Source organism: Odontomachus brunneus, unplaced genomic scaffold (genome assembly GCF_010583005.1).
Source record: "Odontomachus brunneus isolate Ranch 3 - 2012 unplaced genomic scaffold, Obru_v1 Obru_scaffold_304, whole genome shotgun sequence".
Taxonomy (NCBI): domain Eukaryota; kingdom Metazoa; phylum Arthropoda; class Insecta; order Hymenoptera; family Formicidae; genus Odontomachus; species Odontomachus brunneus.
The window spans coordinates 176,438-192,917 of NW_022639754.1; the positions used below are offsets into that span (position 1 = coordinate 176,438).

General features: G+C 44.3%; 1 protein-coding gene across 5 annotated transcripts in view; it reads right to left on the reverse strand.

Annotated features, from left to right (window-relative positions):
• The window catches only part of LOC116853309 (dual 3',5'-cyclic-AMP and -GMP phosphodiesterase 11-like), a 43,024-nt gene that overhangs the window by 18,728 nt on the left and 7,816 nt on the right, over positions 1-16,480 (reverse strand). For 3 of the 5 annotated variants that reach the window (XM_032834343.1, XM_032834342.1, XM_032834341.1), the window contains one exon: positions 10,701-10,805. Coding sequence is in view for 2 of the 5 variants with exons in the window: in XM_032834337.1 (XP_032690228.1) it covers positions 10,701-10,805; positions 13,928-14,057 (235 nt within the window). In the remaining 3 variants the exon portion in view is untranslated. Of the gene's footprint in view, positions 1-4,339; positions 6,803-10,700; positions 10,806-13,927; positions 15,739-16,480 lie in introns of those variants that run through there. The other 2 variants (XM_032834337.1, XM_032834338.1) reach the window with 2 other exon arrangements.

Genomic DNA, 16,480 nt, shown 5'->3' on the forward strand with positions numbered 1-16,480 from the left:
CCCCCTCCTGACAACTTCTTTAATTATATTTATGAAGCAAATATATTGAGTTGAACTAATTATAAAATTTACATCATGCAATACTTCTTTTGACATAATGTCAGACGTTTTTTTAATGCAGTAACATATTTACTAAAGGTTGCATACAATTTTTCATACTGTATTCCGCATAAGACACATTGTTCTGAATAATTTTTCATAATTCTTTTTGTACTTCTACTTCGTCATTTTTAGTGATGAGTATGAGTTATATTAACCACTTATACGAAATGCAACCTTTACAATTCGAATAATAAAGTTTCTTTATATACACTATGTGTTCATCATGATTATTAATAATTAGGATTTTACTAATGATTAGAACCTGATTAGCTTATATAAAACAGATAACTGGTTGAGATCGACCAGAAGCATGAGATAAATTTTTAGTTGAAATTTATGAATTCTTGATGTGGCGAACGTGATGAAATAATTATCTGCGGCTTTTTCGGACCATCCATACCAAAACATTGTAGTAAAATTTACATGAAAATTACATTTCACTTTACAATGTTCTTTATAAAGCTAAACTGTATTGACATTGTGCTGAGTTAATTGTAATATAAATTAAGAGGTTGTAGTACAAATTTCTGTGAACAAAATAACAAAAATTCGACGACCTACCGAACATTCAATCTAGAAAAATTTAAGTAATTGCAATAATTTTTCTGTAATTATTCTTGAATAATAAATTATATGATTTCGGTAATTGTTTTTGTGTCGTGCAAGATTGCAAAATTTCCCAGTAATTTTTGTTATAATATTTTCTCTATATGTGGAAATGACATTATCTCGTGACGCGCACAACTTGCCCAATCTCCAGATTAGACCAATGACGGATACATATGACAAGGCCGGTACATTCTGAAATGAATCAGCGATCTCCAATCTAATCTGCTCTAAGTAGCGCGTATGTAACGATTCCTACGTAAGAGAGCACTTCTTATATCTCACTCTCATCTCGCTTTACGAGTCTTTTCTCGCGCCTAGTAATTCGGTCTCGCATTATGAGATCTGTGTCTGTCTATTATTTGTTTGTTTTACGTCGCTGCGAGATTACGCAACGATGCGATAAGATCCGACGCCGCGACACGGATTGACCATTATCGTTATCGTCTCCTCGTTTTTGGATTACGCGAGTCGTTGTCGTCGTCGTCGTTACGGTTACCTGCCAAGTGCGTAAATACGTAAATAATTTCGCCGATAAACGCTTGGTACGCGATATCGGGTTAAAGCGCAAATGCGACACTGCGTATGTGCGTATGCGCGCATGTATTTATGCGACGAGCGATAGAAATTTCGTTTTAAATTTGAGCGCTTACCACTTGCGTGCGATAAGACCAGTAGCTTTATCGTTTGCTGTAAATTTCATTGCGACGCATTAGCATCGTACGCGATCAAAAGTCGCCGCGAAAAAAACTGCATCACACCCACACACACACACGATGCAGCGCGCTCACTTGTACATTTTTCCGCCAAGCGACCTGAGCGAAGCGATTTTCCTCGTTCGCCGACTTTTTACTTTCGACACGGATCTGTCTCGTCGTGTCTTTTTTTCTGAAAGAAGAGCGCGCCGAGTGGTCGATCATCGACTCGTATTGCGTTGCAATCAGATGTACTAGTGTCGATCACGACAGTCGCTCTCGAGATACGTTCTCGTACTTTTTCTCCAATTTTTCTCCTAAGTTCTCTTCTTTTTGAGATAAGGTGAATTCTTATAAAAGATCCTACAACATCTGCCATGCTATGGAATAAATCTCCCTTCAAAGATTCGTGCTGCACGAATATATTTTACATTAAAGCCGAGTGCTCTGAACAATACTGGGCTATTTTTTAGTTCCTGAATCAGACCCCAAAGAATAAAAAGACCGACGTATATCACTAGGAAAAGATTACTTATCACAGTATTTTTTTTAGAGCACTTGTCAGTGTATACATTTTAGCGTTTAATTTGGCGATGACGTCCCAGAGCGCTCTATAAATGATGCTTTCTCTCTTTCTCTCTCTCTCTTTTGCACCGCAACACATCCCTCTTGTTCACAATCTTGCTTTAATTCTTAAGCCGTAAGAAATTGACCAACCATAGTTGATTATTTTTAAAATAATTGATAAAAGATTAAGTCCCGATCCACAATAGTAAGCTTTAAGCCTTAAGAAATTGACCAATCACAGTCAAATTTGAGGAAAATAATCGACTGTGATTGGTCAATTTTTTAAGGCTTAAAGCTTATTACACCTGTTGTGACTCGGGACTAATGCTGCAATTCTAAGCAGAATCGTAAGTCTCGTAACTTGTTCTCGTAAAATTCGTCAGAACTTATGAGTAAATTTACAAGTCTATGCAATATCATATGTCGTACAATCACTTGTAAATATCTACGATATTGACATATGATATCGCATAGACTTGTAAATCTACTCATATGTTCCGACGAATTTTACGAGAACAAGTTACGAGACTTACGATTCTGCTTAGAATTGCAGCATAAAGCAAGGTTGTGGACAAGGGGATCCACATGTGTCGTTGCGGCGATTAACGCGTTCGCGGGCCGATGCGATTTCACGACGTGTGCGAAGGAGCGATCTCTTTCGCACGCACCAGCCTGGGTCCTGGGTTTTCGCGATGTCTTACAACTAATCCGACCCGCGCCCCGCTATTACGCTATTACGACCCGTGGGGGTCTCTAATGGGACCCATGCTGCGCACGACGGAATCACGTTGCCGCGTAATGCCTGTGCACGCACGTCCCATCGTGCGTCGCGCATACAGATAGACGGGAGAAACTCACGAACACGTCAGCCCGTGGGCCCTGCGCGTCGCCGTTGCGGCGTTCACGGTATTCACCGCGGAGAGTAACGGCCGTTGGCGACTTTCAACCCGTTTCGCGCGTGCTGAAAAATTCGCGACGGATCTGCATGCGTGCGTGCGTGCGTAAGGGGAGAGTACCGAGGGAATCCCTCGGCGATGACGAGTAGAAATCGCGCGTCATTATGAGCACGACGCGTGTTTGCACGAACGCGCGACGCGTAATCGAGGCAATTCCTCGTAGAGTGTTAGTAACGCGCGGAGAGATTCTGTCATTTTCATCGTTAGCGCGAAGCGACGATTCGATGCCGATCGCATAACACGAACCCAGATAGACTTTCGAGATTATCGCCGAGTGAGACAATCGTAATGGAAACTTTGGAATTCTTTTAATTGCATCGATGAAGCGGACACTGATGCTATACTGAATTAAAATACCATCAAAACGTCAAAATTTGTTGCAGTGAAATTTTTGCCCAAAAACGGGAGTGACCATCGAGTCACTCGAATTTGATTTTTCACTTGTTTGCAGTGAATTCTTCACTCTAAATTGTCGAGCGAATATTTTCATTCGAAATTGAAGAGTGAATCTGATGTATGTACTTTACCATCATAGGAATATATTCGCTCATGCGAAGTCAGAGTCCACTTTAAGGCCCGTATTAATCGTTGCTTGAAACTTGCCTCAGTTGAGACACTCAGATTTTAATTTAGAGTTAGACGTGAGTTTTTCAGCTGAATCAAGATTGCAAATGTAATGTTACACATTACATTACAAATTATATTATATAATTTCAATTAAAAAAAAAGCTTCTATTCAACTTTAGATTCAGATTCAAGTCTTCCACATGAAACAAGTCTCAAGTAACGACTATTAATACGGGTTCAAGTTTGGGTGAAACATTTGCTATTTTTAGTGATATAATGTAAATTTTTTATATATTGATATAGCAACAAATTTAAAAGTTTCACTCAGATTTTGACAAAATTTTACATTGTTTTGAGCAAATTCTGACAATTGTGTCAGAATTGTTCACATGACAGATATAAGTCGTTTGAACCACTCATAAAGGACATGATGATGTTCACAAATTGACTGATATAAAGTTGTTGCCAAATTTATGTACATCTGTCTATCTGGGTATGATTGTATAGATAGAGTTTCATAACAATCACGACATCCGATGATGTCTCAAATTTACTAAAAGCTGCATTTAGAGTTTCATATTATTCACATTTTATACGACATATAGTTTCGAGTAAATTCTTGATGATGATTCCATATTTCTCTGACCTTCCTACGTGACAAATATGAATGACACGTACAAGGAACGCAAGCTTTACAAATCAGCTGGCAAAGTGATCGCTGCCAAATGCGCCCGTTTACTTGGGTTCCTTCGATCGCAGTAAACTCTCGCGACGCGTTAACAACGGGGGAAAAAATTCCGTAGTGCAATGTGGACGCAACGCTGATTGAAAAATCTCGGGACTTACATTGATCGAATATCTTAAGCATCGCTTTCTTCAGCTGCATAATCGCGCGGAGAGTCGCCCGGACGAGGAGCAACGACCAAGACAGAAGCAACTTCGACCTTTCGTCGTCTCGAATAGTCGTTATCCGCTCGACCGATTCCTAGGACCATCGTCGATAACGCGAAACCTTCAAAGAGCCACTGACCGTCGTCGACCGACAACAGGACGCTGCATCTCGCCGCACGACGCCGCGGTCGCGGTCGTCCGGCGAGTCGACATCCTCTTTCTTCTTCTCCTTTCGCTTCCTCTAGGTCAGCACGCGCGCCCGCGTGTGCGTTCTCGCGCGGAGCACACTCCAGCGTGCGTGCGTGCGTGCGTGCGCGAATGCGTGCACACGATGCACTCGCCGACTGGTACAGTGCGCGCGCGCGCGCGCTACGTGGCGCGCGCTACCACTCGCGCAAGGAAGTCGTCGCTCGTCGTCACTTCCGGCGAGCCTGGAATCCGCACGATGAATGAACTCGTTCGCGTAATCGCTCCCACGTACCACGACCTCTCGGGGGCAAATCCAGTCCGATAACACCCACGTGGTGTCTCCGCAGCGAGAGCCCCGAGAGAGGCCGAGTGATAGTGTCGCGCGCGACGGCCGATCTACTAAGAAACGGCACACTGAGCGGAGAACGAGAGGCTCTGATGTGAGCGACGAATTTGCGTTTTCTCTTCCGTTGGAAGCGACGTGGAGAACGTCGCTTCGCGTGGACGTTACGTCCGTCGTCGAGAATCACCACGCGTGCTTTATTGCACGGTAAGGCGAGACGAGGCGAGTTACTCGGCTCGCTGACTGCAACGCGGGGGACAAACTAGGAAGCAACCGATCCGTTACGAGCGTCCACCCTTGCCGAGGGCTTCTTCTCTCTCCCCTTCTGCGGCCGCTTCAAGAATAGCGACGCGGGACTCGCCGTGACTATCGGCCGTCCTTGTATAGATTCCGCGACAACGACAATAACAACGATGACGATAATCCGAACGAATATCAAACGATCAAGACAACTTCTCGCGGATCGATTCTCCGTCGCGGATTGATTCTTCAAGTTTGAGCGGAGGCGCGTCTCTTCCGGGAGTCGCGCGTAGGTTTCTTCTCAGTCGGATTTGCGCGAAACCGCATTCTCTTCCTGCCAAGGAAACGGCGAACGTTAGAACAAGCGCGTGTCGCCCGCTGCCGCGCCGACTCCGCTGTTCGCGGCTACGAGGAAAGACCCGACGGACGCCTCGGCGACGCGGCGCGTGGTGCTCCGTGCACAAGCCCGGTCGCGACTGTTGAGTTCCCGTCGAGTGGAGCCGAGTTGAGTTCAAGCGAGTCGCGGCGCGTCGCGCCGCGATGCGACGCTCGGCAGCCAGAGAAGAGAAGGGGAAGAGAGAGAGAGAGAGAGAGAGAGAGGAAAGGCAAGAGAGGGGAAGGGCAGGGGAGCAAAGTTCTAATTCGGATTAACACAGCTGCACGCCTATTTTGAGAGCAAATCAAATTATCGGTCGTAGTCGAAATTAGGGAGAGAAGGGTGGATAAAGGTAGTCGACGTCGACGTCGACGATGACGACGACGACGACGACGACAATGACGTGTCTTGGATTTTTGAAACACGGAACTAGCGAGGGAGGAAGAAAGCGGCTAAAAGAGTAGCGTGTATCGACTGCACAAGTCGTCGAATGACGCAAATGACGAATCGAAATTACCAATGGCGCGCGCGTGCTCGCAGGAAAAATTGTCAGCCGATTGCGAATGAGCCCGGATAAATATTATTCGCTATCTCGCTCTGTCGCCTATGTCGCCGCGCATATAATGCGCCTGCATCGTCGTGCTCGCGCGATAACTTGCGCGTGTGCACGAGAACGCGTGTACTCGTGCACGCGTCATCGGACGGACGAGAGAAAAAAACACAACAGAGCGAGAGAAAGAAAGACAGAGAGAAAAGAGGGTGGAGGGAGGGTGAAGAGAGGAGCTGCGAAGAAGTGTTCGTTTTTTTTTTCTACCAGCTAGACCTTGTTATACACCGAGTGAGTCGTCTCGTTCGCTCATTTTTTCATTCGGAAGGCTAGAACAGAGGCAGCCAGACGACGTCAGATGGACCTCTTTTGGGATGAAGCTGTTCACGCTCTCGCGTTATACATTTCCGCACTTTCCGGGAATTCAATCGGCCGATCTGACTCGAGCGTGTGTACGCGGCGCTTACGTGTTAGCGTTTGACATTTCTTCCCACACGAACGACCTGAAAATTCTCAGGTACAACTCCGCGTGCCGGGACCGCCCTCGCGCTTAAGATAGTCGCTTCGCGACAATATTGCTGGAAAGTTCGGTTAAGTAATGGTTAATGCAACATCGAAGAAGCTTTCGCACACGAACTGCTGTAACCACATACATAGAACGCAAACTTCAGTTGAAAGACCAATCAGGATATTGCTTTAAAGCCAAATCACACTATTAACGATTGACGATTAGATTTTAACGAATCAACAAGCTTCAGTCTTGGCTTGCTTTATTCCAATTGGTCAAGTTCCAGTCTTCAATCGTCAATCATCTATCGCCAATCGTTAGTGTGATTTGGCCTTTAGGATCCTTCCAATTAGAAGAAGATTGACGTATAAATAGGATTCAGATTGACTAGGATTTTAATCAGATGAATCTATTTTCCTCTTTTAACCAGGTGTTTTATCTTTTCCCAGAGTACACAAAAAACTAAAACTATAGCAAAATCCTAACGGGAATCCTTCAACTAAAAATTATGTCTGTGGTCGCAATTCATGTGCGAAAGCTCCAAGTGCGTAAAGCACGTGCGTGCGATGTGCGCATGTACAGTCCGGCGCGCTCACGTTTGGCGGTAAAATTTCCTCGTAACGAAGGATCGTGATCCTGCCGGTTCGAGCAGTTAGTCAGCGCGACTCAACCGCTCATCCGTTTGGCGAAAGAACGCGGAGAATCCGCGACTCGCGCGCGCGCGCGCGCGCGCGCCTCGCCGAGGTCTCGTTCCGCAAGTGCGGACGCGCGTCGCGTCGTCGGATTATGCAACTGATGAGGTAGCGTTCGTGGTATCGCACGGTACATCGGGATTACGCCTCGTAGCTCGCAAGCGTCAGCGTTATTAAGGACAGAGCCGCGAGGATCTTTACGCGTCACTTTCGCCGGCGAATCTTTAGGGCTAAGGGGATGCCCAAAGTGGATAACGAGCTCCAAGTATGTCGATAACGTACAGGCGGACGTACAGGATGACGTACGTCAAAGCGTCAGATAAGAACCTAACTGCGCATAAGCAGAAATATCTCCGCGAGTTTCTTGTGTGTTTGTAGAATAAGCCTATAAATTTAGTTCTAAATTTAGTTTTGCGGGTACAACAATATTTTCTGAAATGTATCCTGAGCGTAGCAATCATACGTTATATATGTTCTTTATAAAATGATCTTAAAAGACACTTCTGATGAAGAGTTCTGTGATCCAAATTGCCTGGAGCACACTTTGAACGTTTTTTTCTGTTCCCCAGTAAAATCCCCAAAATTTTTAAAAAATTGTTAGATTACTAAAAATCGCTTTCCGAAAGTTGAGACCGATGCACAGCAGGACCGCCCTCTTGCGCACGCGCAATTGGGGCTTGCCGTGCGTACGAAGATGTGTCAACATACGTGTATCAGTGATATATACTTGCAGTTACATATTCTTAGATGCACACTTGGAGAATACTTTAGGTAAACGTTTTCTTGATCCCTCAGTAACTTTGCCAAAACAGATATTTTCTTCATAGTCATTACTTGGAACTTATTCGACGTGTGATATTCAGATCTGAATGTAAAGTTAGATTTGAGTCTTTTATTTGAATCATATAATATATGCGACATTTGCAAATCTGAGTATCTTACCTGAGACAAGTTTCAAACATTAAAGTTAATATATTTGCTCATTTGTGTATCTCATTTGGAAGTTCCAGGTAATAACTATTAACACAAGTCTTAGCTCTATATTAATAATTGTAATCAGAAACTTGTCTTACATGAGATATTCAAATTTTTATTCAGAGTTAGATTCAAGTTTTTAATTGAATTCTGATGTATGCAACATTTACATCTGTAATCACGATTCAACTGAAAAAACTTATCTGAATATCTCAGGTTTCGCAGAACAAGTTTCAGGTGATAACTATTACACTAGACATGTTTCCTTTTATTCATCTCTCTCTCTCTCCCTCTTTCTCATATTTTTTCCTTCTTTCAGGGAACTCAAAGTATATTGATCGCCGCGGGTTCGGTCGCGATGCAGTTTCGCGCGTTTTTCGCTGCCTGGAGGCCGGCACGCTGCTGTGCCTCCTCGTCGGTCCTTGTAACGGAATCGTTCTCGCTACGCGGATTTCTCTTCACGGATGATACGTTTCGCTCGCGAGACGCTCGCTCCACAAACGGTCTCTCGCGCGACTCTCTAAACCGCTCCGAGACTAAAGTCTCCGAAGAATTTCTTTCGCGATCGTAAATCACGACGCCGCACACAAAAGTTGGCCGTTCTCTTCCTCCCTTCTATCACCCTTTGCTCGCGCCACGAAACCCGCTTCGAACGACTTGCTATCAGAGTCGTTCTACATTAGTTACAAGTCTCAAGATCGCAAGAAAATTGACCAATCACAGTCAATTCTTCTTTGATCGTAAGAAGAACGATCGATTGGTAAATTTTCTTACGATCTTGCGATTTGCAACTAATGTAGAACCGGCCTTACAGAAATTTTCGATATATCTTAACACCATCGGAAGAAGCTGGGACGGTGAGACAAAATTGCGACTCGCGGCTTCGAAGGGAACGCGAGGATTCACGTCGTCGTGGTCAGTCTCTCGATGCAATGTCGCGGGCACTCGTCGTAACCTTGACCGATCTCGACATGTCTGTTCGTCATCGAAGTTCGTGCTTTCCTCGGCATTGACACGCTCGCCAATGCCAATGACAGTCCGTCACGGCGGTTACTACGAAGCGTCCGTCACGCTGCCATGCCGATCTCTCACTTGGCGCGACCCCCCTGCGTTTTCCTTATTCTCCATCGTCTGCGGCCACGAGACGTGTCGTCTCTCGAGCTGCCACATTCGCGGCAGCGGAAGGCCGCAACCTTCGTAAATTAGCCGGCCACTAATTGATGTATCCGCTCGAGTACTTTCCGGCCGGCCGCCGACGGCGCGTAGTAAGCACGCGCTTCGTCAGCCACGAGAACGTAGGTTGAATCCCCCCGTAGGTGGATCGCTCGCTCTCGCTAGCTCGCTTGACGTCGAAAGCAGCTTTCGAGACCGAAAGCCGATTTAATACCGCGAGAGTCAACGCGGGAGTCAACATGGGGGCGATTAAAACGTTAACGAGGCGGACGGAGATTCGTCGGAGAGGAGAGAGAGGACGTCCGTGAAGGAGAAGGCGAGAACGCCGCGGGACGAAGATTCAGGATTAGGCGAGTGGGGTCAATGAGTCCGGGTCAAACGAGCACGCGACTCGTATCGAATTAGCTTGTCGCACTGGAATTGACCTCCAGGCTAATTCCACGATCCGCGTTCGCACGCGTCTTCACGACCACGAAGATGATGACGACGGCACGGCAGATACACAAGCGCTCGTGCAAAGTTCCGTTTCGGCCAGCTGCGAGCGATTATCCGCGTGACACGAGTTTTACATAAACTTACGCAGCTAACAATGTGAGGTTAGGAGGAGAGCTAACAGAGAGATAGCTCTTGTTGAGATCTTATCATCTGCAGTGTGTAGTACAAGTTTTTTCATGCAAAACGAGTGAAAAATGGTAGTATTTTCATTTAAAACAATAATGATATTGCAACTCATAACAGTGAATGCTCGCTCTCAAATTTGAAGTGGATTCTGACTCCATATTGAGCGAATGTCTCAATCCATTGGTATAAATATGCTTTTCTGATGGTGGGATACATCAGATGCATTCTTCAAATTTGAGTGAAAATATTCATTCGACAATACAAAATGGAGAATTCACTCTGCATGAGTAAAAACTGATTTAGATTAGAGCGACTTGATGGACACGAATAACATTTCACTTCATAAAATTTAGAAAATAAAATGTAATTGTGTGTAAATGTAAAATTCGCTCATGTTCTATCATGGCAAATTTCGATAGGCACTCGTGTGTCATTACTGTTATTTTATTTATATTTTTAACTCAATTTCCTCGCGATAATCGTATCATTAATTGATAACGCATCGGAGAGGATTTGTCAGAGCGGGGATTCCCTGTTGGGAATACCTCAATCATGTTGGTAACGGCGAATCGTCAGGGGAGTTCGATAATGCGATAGCCGGATACGCATACAGAATGACTCGATTGAAAGGAGCAAAATCAATAGGACTTACCCGGTTTCCTGCGGGAGCTCCAAAGCACAGGAGGATGCGCGGATGCGGCGACGGCAGCGGCGGGGTTACCGGCGGAGGCAGCCAGCTTGACCGCGTTCCGCGAACCTGTAACAAACAAGTCACATCATTACATGCTCGACAAAAAGCGTATTCTTTAATTATGAAACGAGAAAAGATGTGATAAGCGAAACCGAGTAGCAGCTGTTTGTCGTCCTCAAAGCGGATATGTCCTCAAAGCGGACATATTCACAAAGGAACCATCTGTGGCTTCAAAAAAAGGAATTAACGTCCCAGATAGACTTTCATGATCTAATTTCTTTTTTATTCATATCTATGAGGTATATATACTGCATTGAATTTATCTTTAAGGGGGTATTCTAGTGTGAAGAGCCGTTTTCAAGGCGATTTTTTTGGGAATTAATTTTAAGCAAATAGTTAAACCTACAGATGTTTGTACTGACATTTATTTATCTTTGAAGAAACGTCTCTAGTTTTGTCAAAGCTTTTTACTCAAAATTGGAGAAAATACAAGTGAACCAGACAGGTCACGCCGTAAAATCGTCTTCCATCGGGCGTTTTAATTGCCGCCGTCCTTATCATTTCAAATAAACGAATTTGTTTTTATTTTGTTCTTTATGAATGTGGCAATCGAACTAGAATTAAATAATTTGAAGAAAAATTGACAAAATGGTGGCGCTTGAAAAATAGTAGTTTGATTTTTACTAAAAAAAAAATTCTAACTTTTCACGGTCCGAAAAAATAGTAATTTTAAAGATATCAAAAAGTTTCTAGTTTGGGCGATAGTCACATTCATAAAGAACAAAATAAAAGCAAATTCATTTATTTCAGACGACGAGGACGGCGGTAATCAACACGCCCGATTGAAGACAGCTTAACCTGTTTCGTCCACTTATATTTTCTCCAATTTTGAATAAAAAGCTTTGACAAAATTTGAGATGAATAAATATCTGTACAAAACATTAACTTTGTAGGTTTAACCATTTGCTTAAAATTAATTCTCAAAAATCGGGGCTTGAAAACGAGTCTTCACACTAGAATATCCTCTTAAATTTATATCGATTGGGGAATGAAATTTGCGATCGGGAAAGTTTTGTAGATTTCGAGAAATGTTTGACAAATTCCTTTCTTTTTCAGCATAAGTACAATCTCAGGACTGATTTTTTCACAAGAAAAAATTGTCTGCAATCAGCTTGCGACGACATGGCGAAAATTCGAGGACTTCGGCTTCGAAAGCCGCGGAGAAACAAACGTCGGCTCCTCGCCTCCGCTTCCAATAAAGTGTGCGGACACATTGAAGCGTCCGTTTACACAATCTTACGCGCGCGGATGCAGTTACAGCGCGATTTTCTCGGAGCCGTCGTATAAATCATTCAAGGACCAAGGACACCCAGGCGAGAAGAGACGTCGTGTAACGCGATAAGACCAATATCCCGAGAGCGTTGATCGACGTTCGCGCTAGAATCAAGACGGAACACGGGCGTCCCGACAGGGCCATTATCGATGCTTCATTAGTGCGAGTACAACGAGCGCGGCGATGCTTTTGCATGGTATTCGGTTTCGCTGTCGCGAATGATAAAGCGACGCGATCTATCCTCGCGTTGAGAGGCGCGTGCTGCTGGCGCTGTGCGCCGTTATTCGTCATCGCGGACAAATTAGCGACACGTAGCGAGCGGAGCGGAAGCGGCGAACGATCGAATGAAAATTCAATCGCCGATCGAAGGAGGGAAAACCGGCCGTTTAAGCCGCCTAACTCGGACCGTCGTCGTTTGCGCTCGACGCTCCCCACGGTGCGCGCGCGTTCCGCTCGGGACGACTGTGGCGCATTCAGCGCTAAATGCGACCGTCGCCCGACTCCCAAGGCGAAGCAGTAATTGCGCGTGACCTTGACGCGAGGCAAATAAAAAAGCTGCGCAATCTGACGAGTCCTTTGCCGTTACGAAACGACCCAGATAGACAGGTGCACGTGAATTCGGCAGAAACTTTGGGCTGGTGGATTCGGAAAGGTCGCGTCTCGTACGCCGGTGGCGCGTCTGGCATCCATATTTACAAGACACGGAGATAATATATATTATAGTTTCTTTTCATGTGAGTTCTTTTCAATTTTACTAATGTTTTCTCGAAATTAACTCTCGGTCCATTTGCTGCACAGTAAATTTCGATAGGAACATGGTAAAATTTTTAATGGCATTATATTTATATATGTATTTCAGTAAAAATATAAGCTGTACAAAATGAAAGAATAGTCAATTACTGCAAAATGTTGATTCATTCCTCGGTTATAAAATTTCATAGTAATTTTTGTTATAAGATTCTCTCCGTGTGTGGAGTGATTAGGTAGAAATACGAAGAAAATGATTCCAATTTGTTCAAAGCGATGTGCCATGTAAAATGTAATATGAAAATCTGAATGTAACTTTGTAAATTTGTGCTCAGATATACAGGTATATATAAATTTGGCAGCAAATTTATGCTAATCAACTTGTAAGCAACTAGTAAACGATTTGTAACTTTACTAGTCCTTTATGAGTGCGGTTTACATGGCACTCATATTTATCACATAGAATGACGAAATAGAAATACGGAAAGAAACACGAACAGAATGTTTAAGACAATATGTTATGCACAATGCAATATGTAAATTCGAGAATAAGTTTTAATAAATTTCGAGCTGCGTTAATAAAATTACAAACAACAATTTGCAACTGCAACAAAAAAATTACAAACTAAATATAAACAGTTTCCTAGGAATACGAAATAAAAGTGAGAGAAATTATACGGACAAGAGTTGAAAACTTATATGGACAATTAAACATTTGCTGTATTAGCTATTTTTTCTTTTCTGCAGGAGTATTAGCATTTCTTTGCTATGATAACAAGAAAATCTGCTCCTGCAAAAAAAAAAGCTAAAGCAATAAATTATGTTTAGTTGTCATCTGTAGCAAATTTGCTACGTTAGCTACTTTTCTTGCTGTAGGAGCAGATTTTCTTGTTATCATAGCAAGGAAATAAATTCCTGCAGCAAAGAAAAATAGCTAATTATATACAGCGAACACATTTAACTATCCATATAGCAAATTAGTTTGCTGCTGCAGCAAATTATTTTTTTCCGTGTAGTGAAAACTCTAGTTTCCATCGGCAATTATCTCGCGTGACGATAATCACGGAATTCTATCTAGGACGTCACAAGGCGCGGTACCGAGACTCACAAAATCCGTCCGGCTGCTCCTCGATTTCGGGACTGGAGGCGGTGGCGCAGCTGCAGGTGCACGAGCAGAACAGCCGTCTCTTGCCGTCGCGGTTCGCCAAGTAACGATATTGCCGTCCACCGATCGCCATCGTCGGCTACGGCGTGGACAGAGGAGAAACGGGCGCGAGCGGGTCGCACGTGGAGGAGAGAGCCGCGACTCGCCGGCGACTCTCGAGGCTTATTGTCGCGAGGTTCGGGCCGAATCGAACGACGACGACGACGACGACGACGAGGAGGAGCGGGCGACGAAATCGGCCGGCTCCGCGGGCTCGCCGGCGCAGGTGGAGTTAACCTTGGCGCGCGAAGCCACTCGGGCCGGTAGCAGGGGAAAACGCGATATGCGTGCTTCGACGCGATTCCTCATACGTGCCGTACGCGTATATACCTGCTACTTTCTGCGTCCACTTGGTCGATATCGGGGCCTCGTGTCCCGTTACGACGCGACGCTCCGACGATCGTTAACTAATACGATCGCCGGCCGATACGTGCATTAAATTAACTTCCGGTCCCTGCGTACTCATCGGCCTAATGGCCACCACGTCGCGCCGCCTTCCTTCCCCTCCTCCTTCACCTCCTCTTCCACCTACGCCACCGCCGCCGTCACTACCATATCGTTGTCCTGTCCCGCCCTGTCTCGCTGCGAGCACGCCGAGCTCGCTATTTTCGGTGTCACTTCGGGAACGAGTGACCGACGTTCCGATTACGCGAAAAGGACGACCGGACGATCTGACGTGAAATCCAACGGCCTTGGATTGTAATATCGCGTATCGAAGCAGAAGAGGAAGAAACCATATCGTCGGCTCGCTCGCTCGATAACACTCGACATTTCGCTCTCTTCCAATTTCATTTTATCGGTCGCTTTGCCGCGGCTTTTCGTCGATCCATCATCCCTCCGTGGTTCCTTTTTGCTTCTCGCTTCGTCCTCGGCGAACATAGCGGCCGGAAGGGCGGGTTTGATGGAAACTTTCGACGGCATTTGCTCCGGTTTCCGCGCGTAACGGACTCCGTGGAACAAGATACTCACGCAAATTTGCATAACTGTATGATGTATTTGCATGGGAAAATACATCAACCAATTACGCTGAAAATATAAGATTCCGCAGTCCTTGATATCGCGTTCTCAATATCGTGGACGCATCGGCCAGTTGATTTGCGCGCATTTATCGTGTGGTTATACAAGTTCGTCCGAATAAACCTTAACGCGTTCGTATCTCGCGATGTGTTCCCGCCAAGTGCAAGCGAGCGGTCGCACGCGAGGATCGATTGACGTACACGCGACACATCCGATATTAATTTAATGACTCGCACGTGTGGAATATATATACGCGCGCGACATGCGTAAGCGATTAAAAAAAAGGAAGAAAAAGAAAAAGCTGTTGATTTTATTACGAGTCAATTTCGCGCGTGTTGTTTCCGTACATAGAGAATTGTTCTCAAAGATATTGTAAACGTTCATTGATCGAACACAGGTACCACAGCAGTCTCTTACCCGATTAGATTTTACCTCTAACATAGAAAAAGTTTCAAAGAAGAGTGGGAAATTTAGAGAGCAAAGAATTTCTCAAAGATCCTCCGAAATTTGAAAGTTCTCCAGCCCAAAAACCAGTCCAGCTTCTTCCAAGTTATACAGGGTGTCGCGGACTCTCCTTCGCATATTTTGTGGAAATGTAGAACAAGTCGAGGTGACAAAGTCCTATACCGTTTTGCGATATTCGCAATAATAGTCGAGATATTAATTAAAGAAGATTAATGAGTGATCACGCGCGATATAGTAGATGAGCTGCAGTGGCGCTGTCTGTTGTTGTATACTTATACATTAATGCTGCAATTCTAAGCAAATATACGAGTAAATCGTAAAATTGTAAAGTCGTAGCTTACGAAAAAAAAAATGATCCGCATAGAATTGCAGATCTACTTAGTAAGTTCTTTCGTAAGTTCTTACGAGTCTTACGAAAACAAATTACGAGTTTTACGATTTTGCCTAGAATTGCAGTATAAGTCAAACTAAATAAAAGTCCTCTAATTAAAGAAAATTTGTGCATTATGATACCCAATCATGAAACAATTTTCTTTAATTAATATCTAAAAATCTATGTGATCACTTGCAAAATGGTAGAGGACTTTTTTGTTCAGTTTGACTTAATGTATAAGTATACAACGGCAGAAGACGCCACTGTAGCTCATCTAGCGTATCGCGCGTGATCATTCGCCAATCTTTTTTAACTCTTTAAGTACCACTGGTACCAATAGGAACCACTTAGAATCGGGCAGTTGAAACCTTATAAATGTGCTATTCAAAGTGTTTTTGACAATATTTCATTAAAAAAAAGTTAGAGTGTTCCATGAATTATGCGTCTTAAAGGGTCAATTAATATCTTGGGATTTATTGCGAATCTCGCAAAATGGTATGGGACTTTGACGTTTACCTCAATCCGCTCTACGTTCCCATAAAATATGCGGAGGAGAGTCTGGAGGACACCCTCATATTCGTCGTTTATCCGGCAGGGGACTG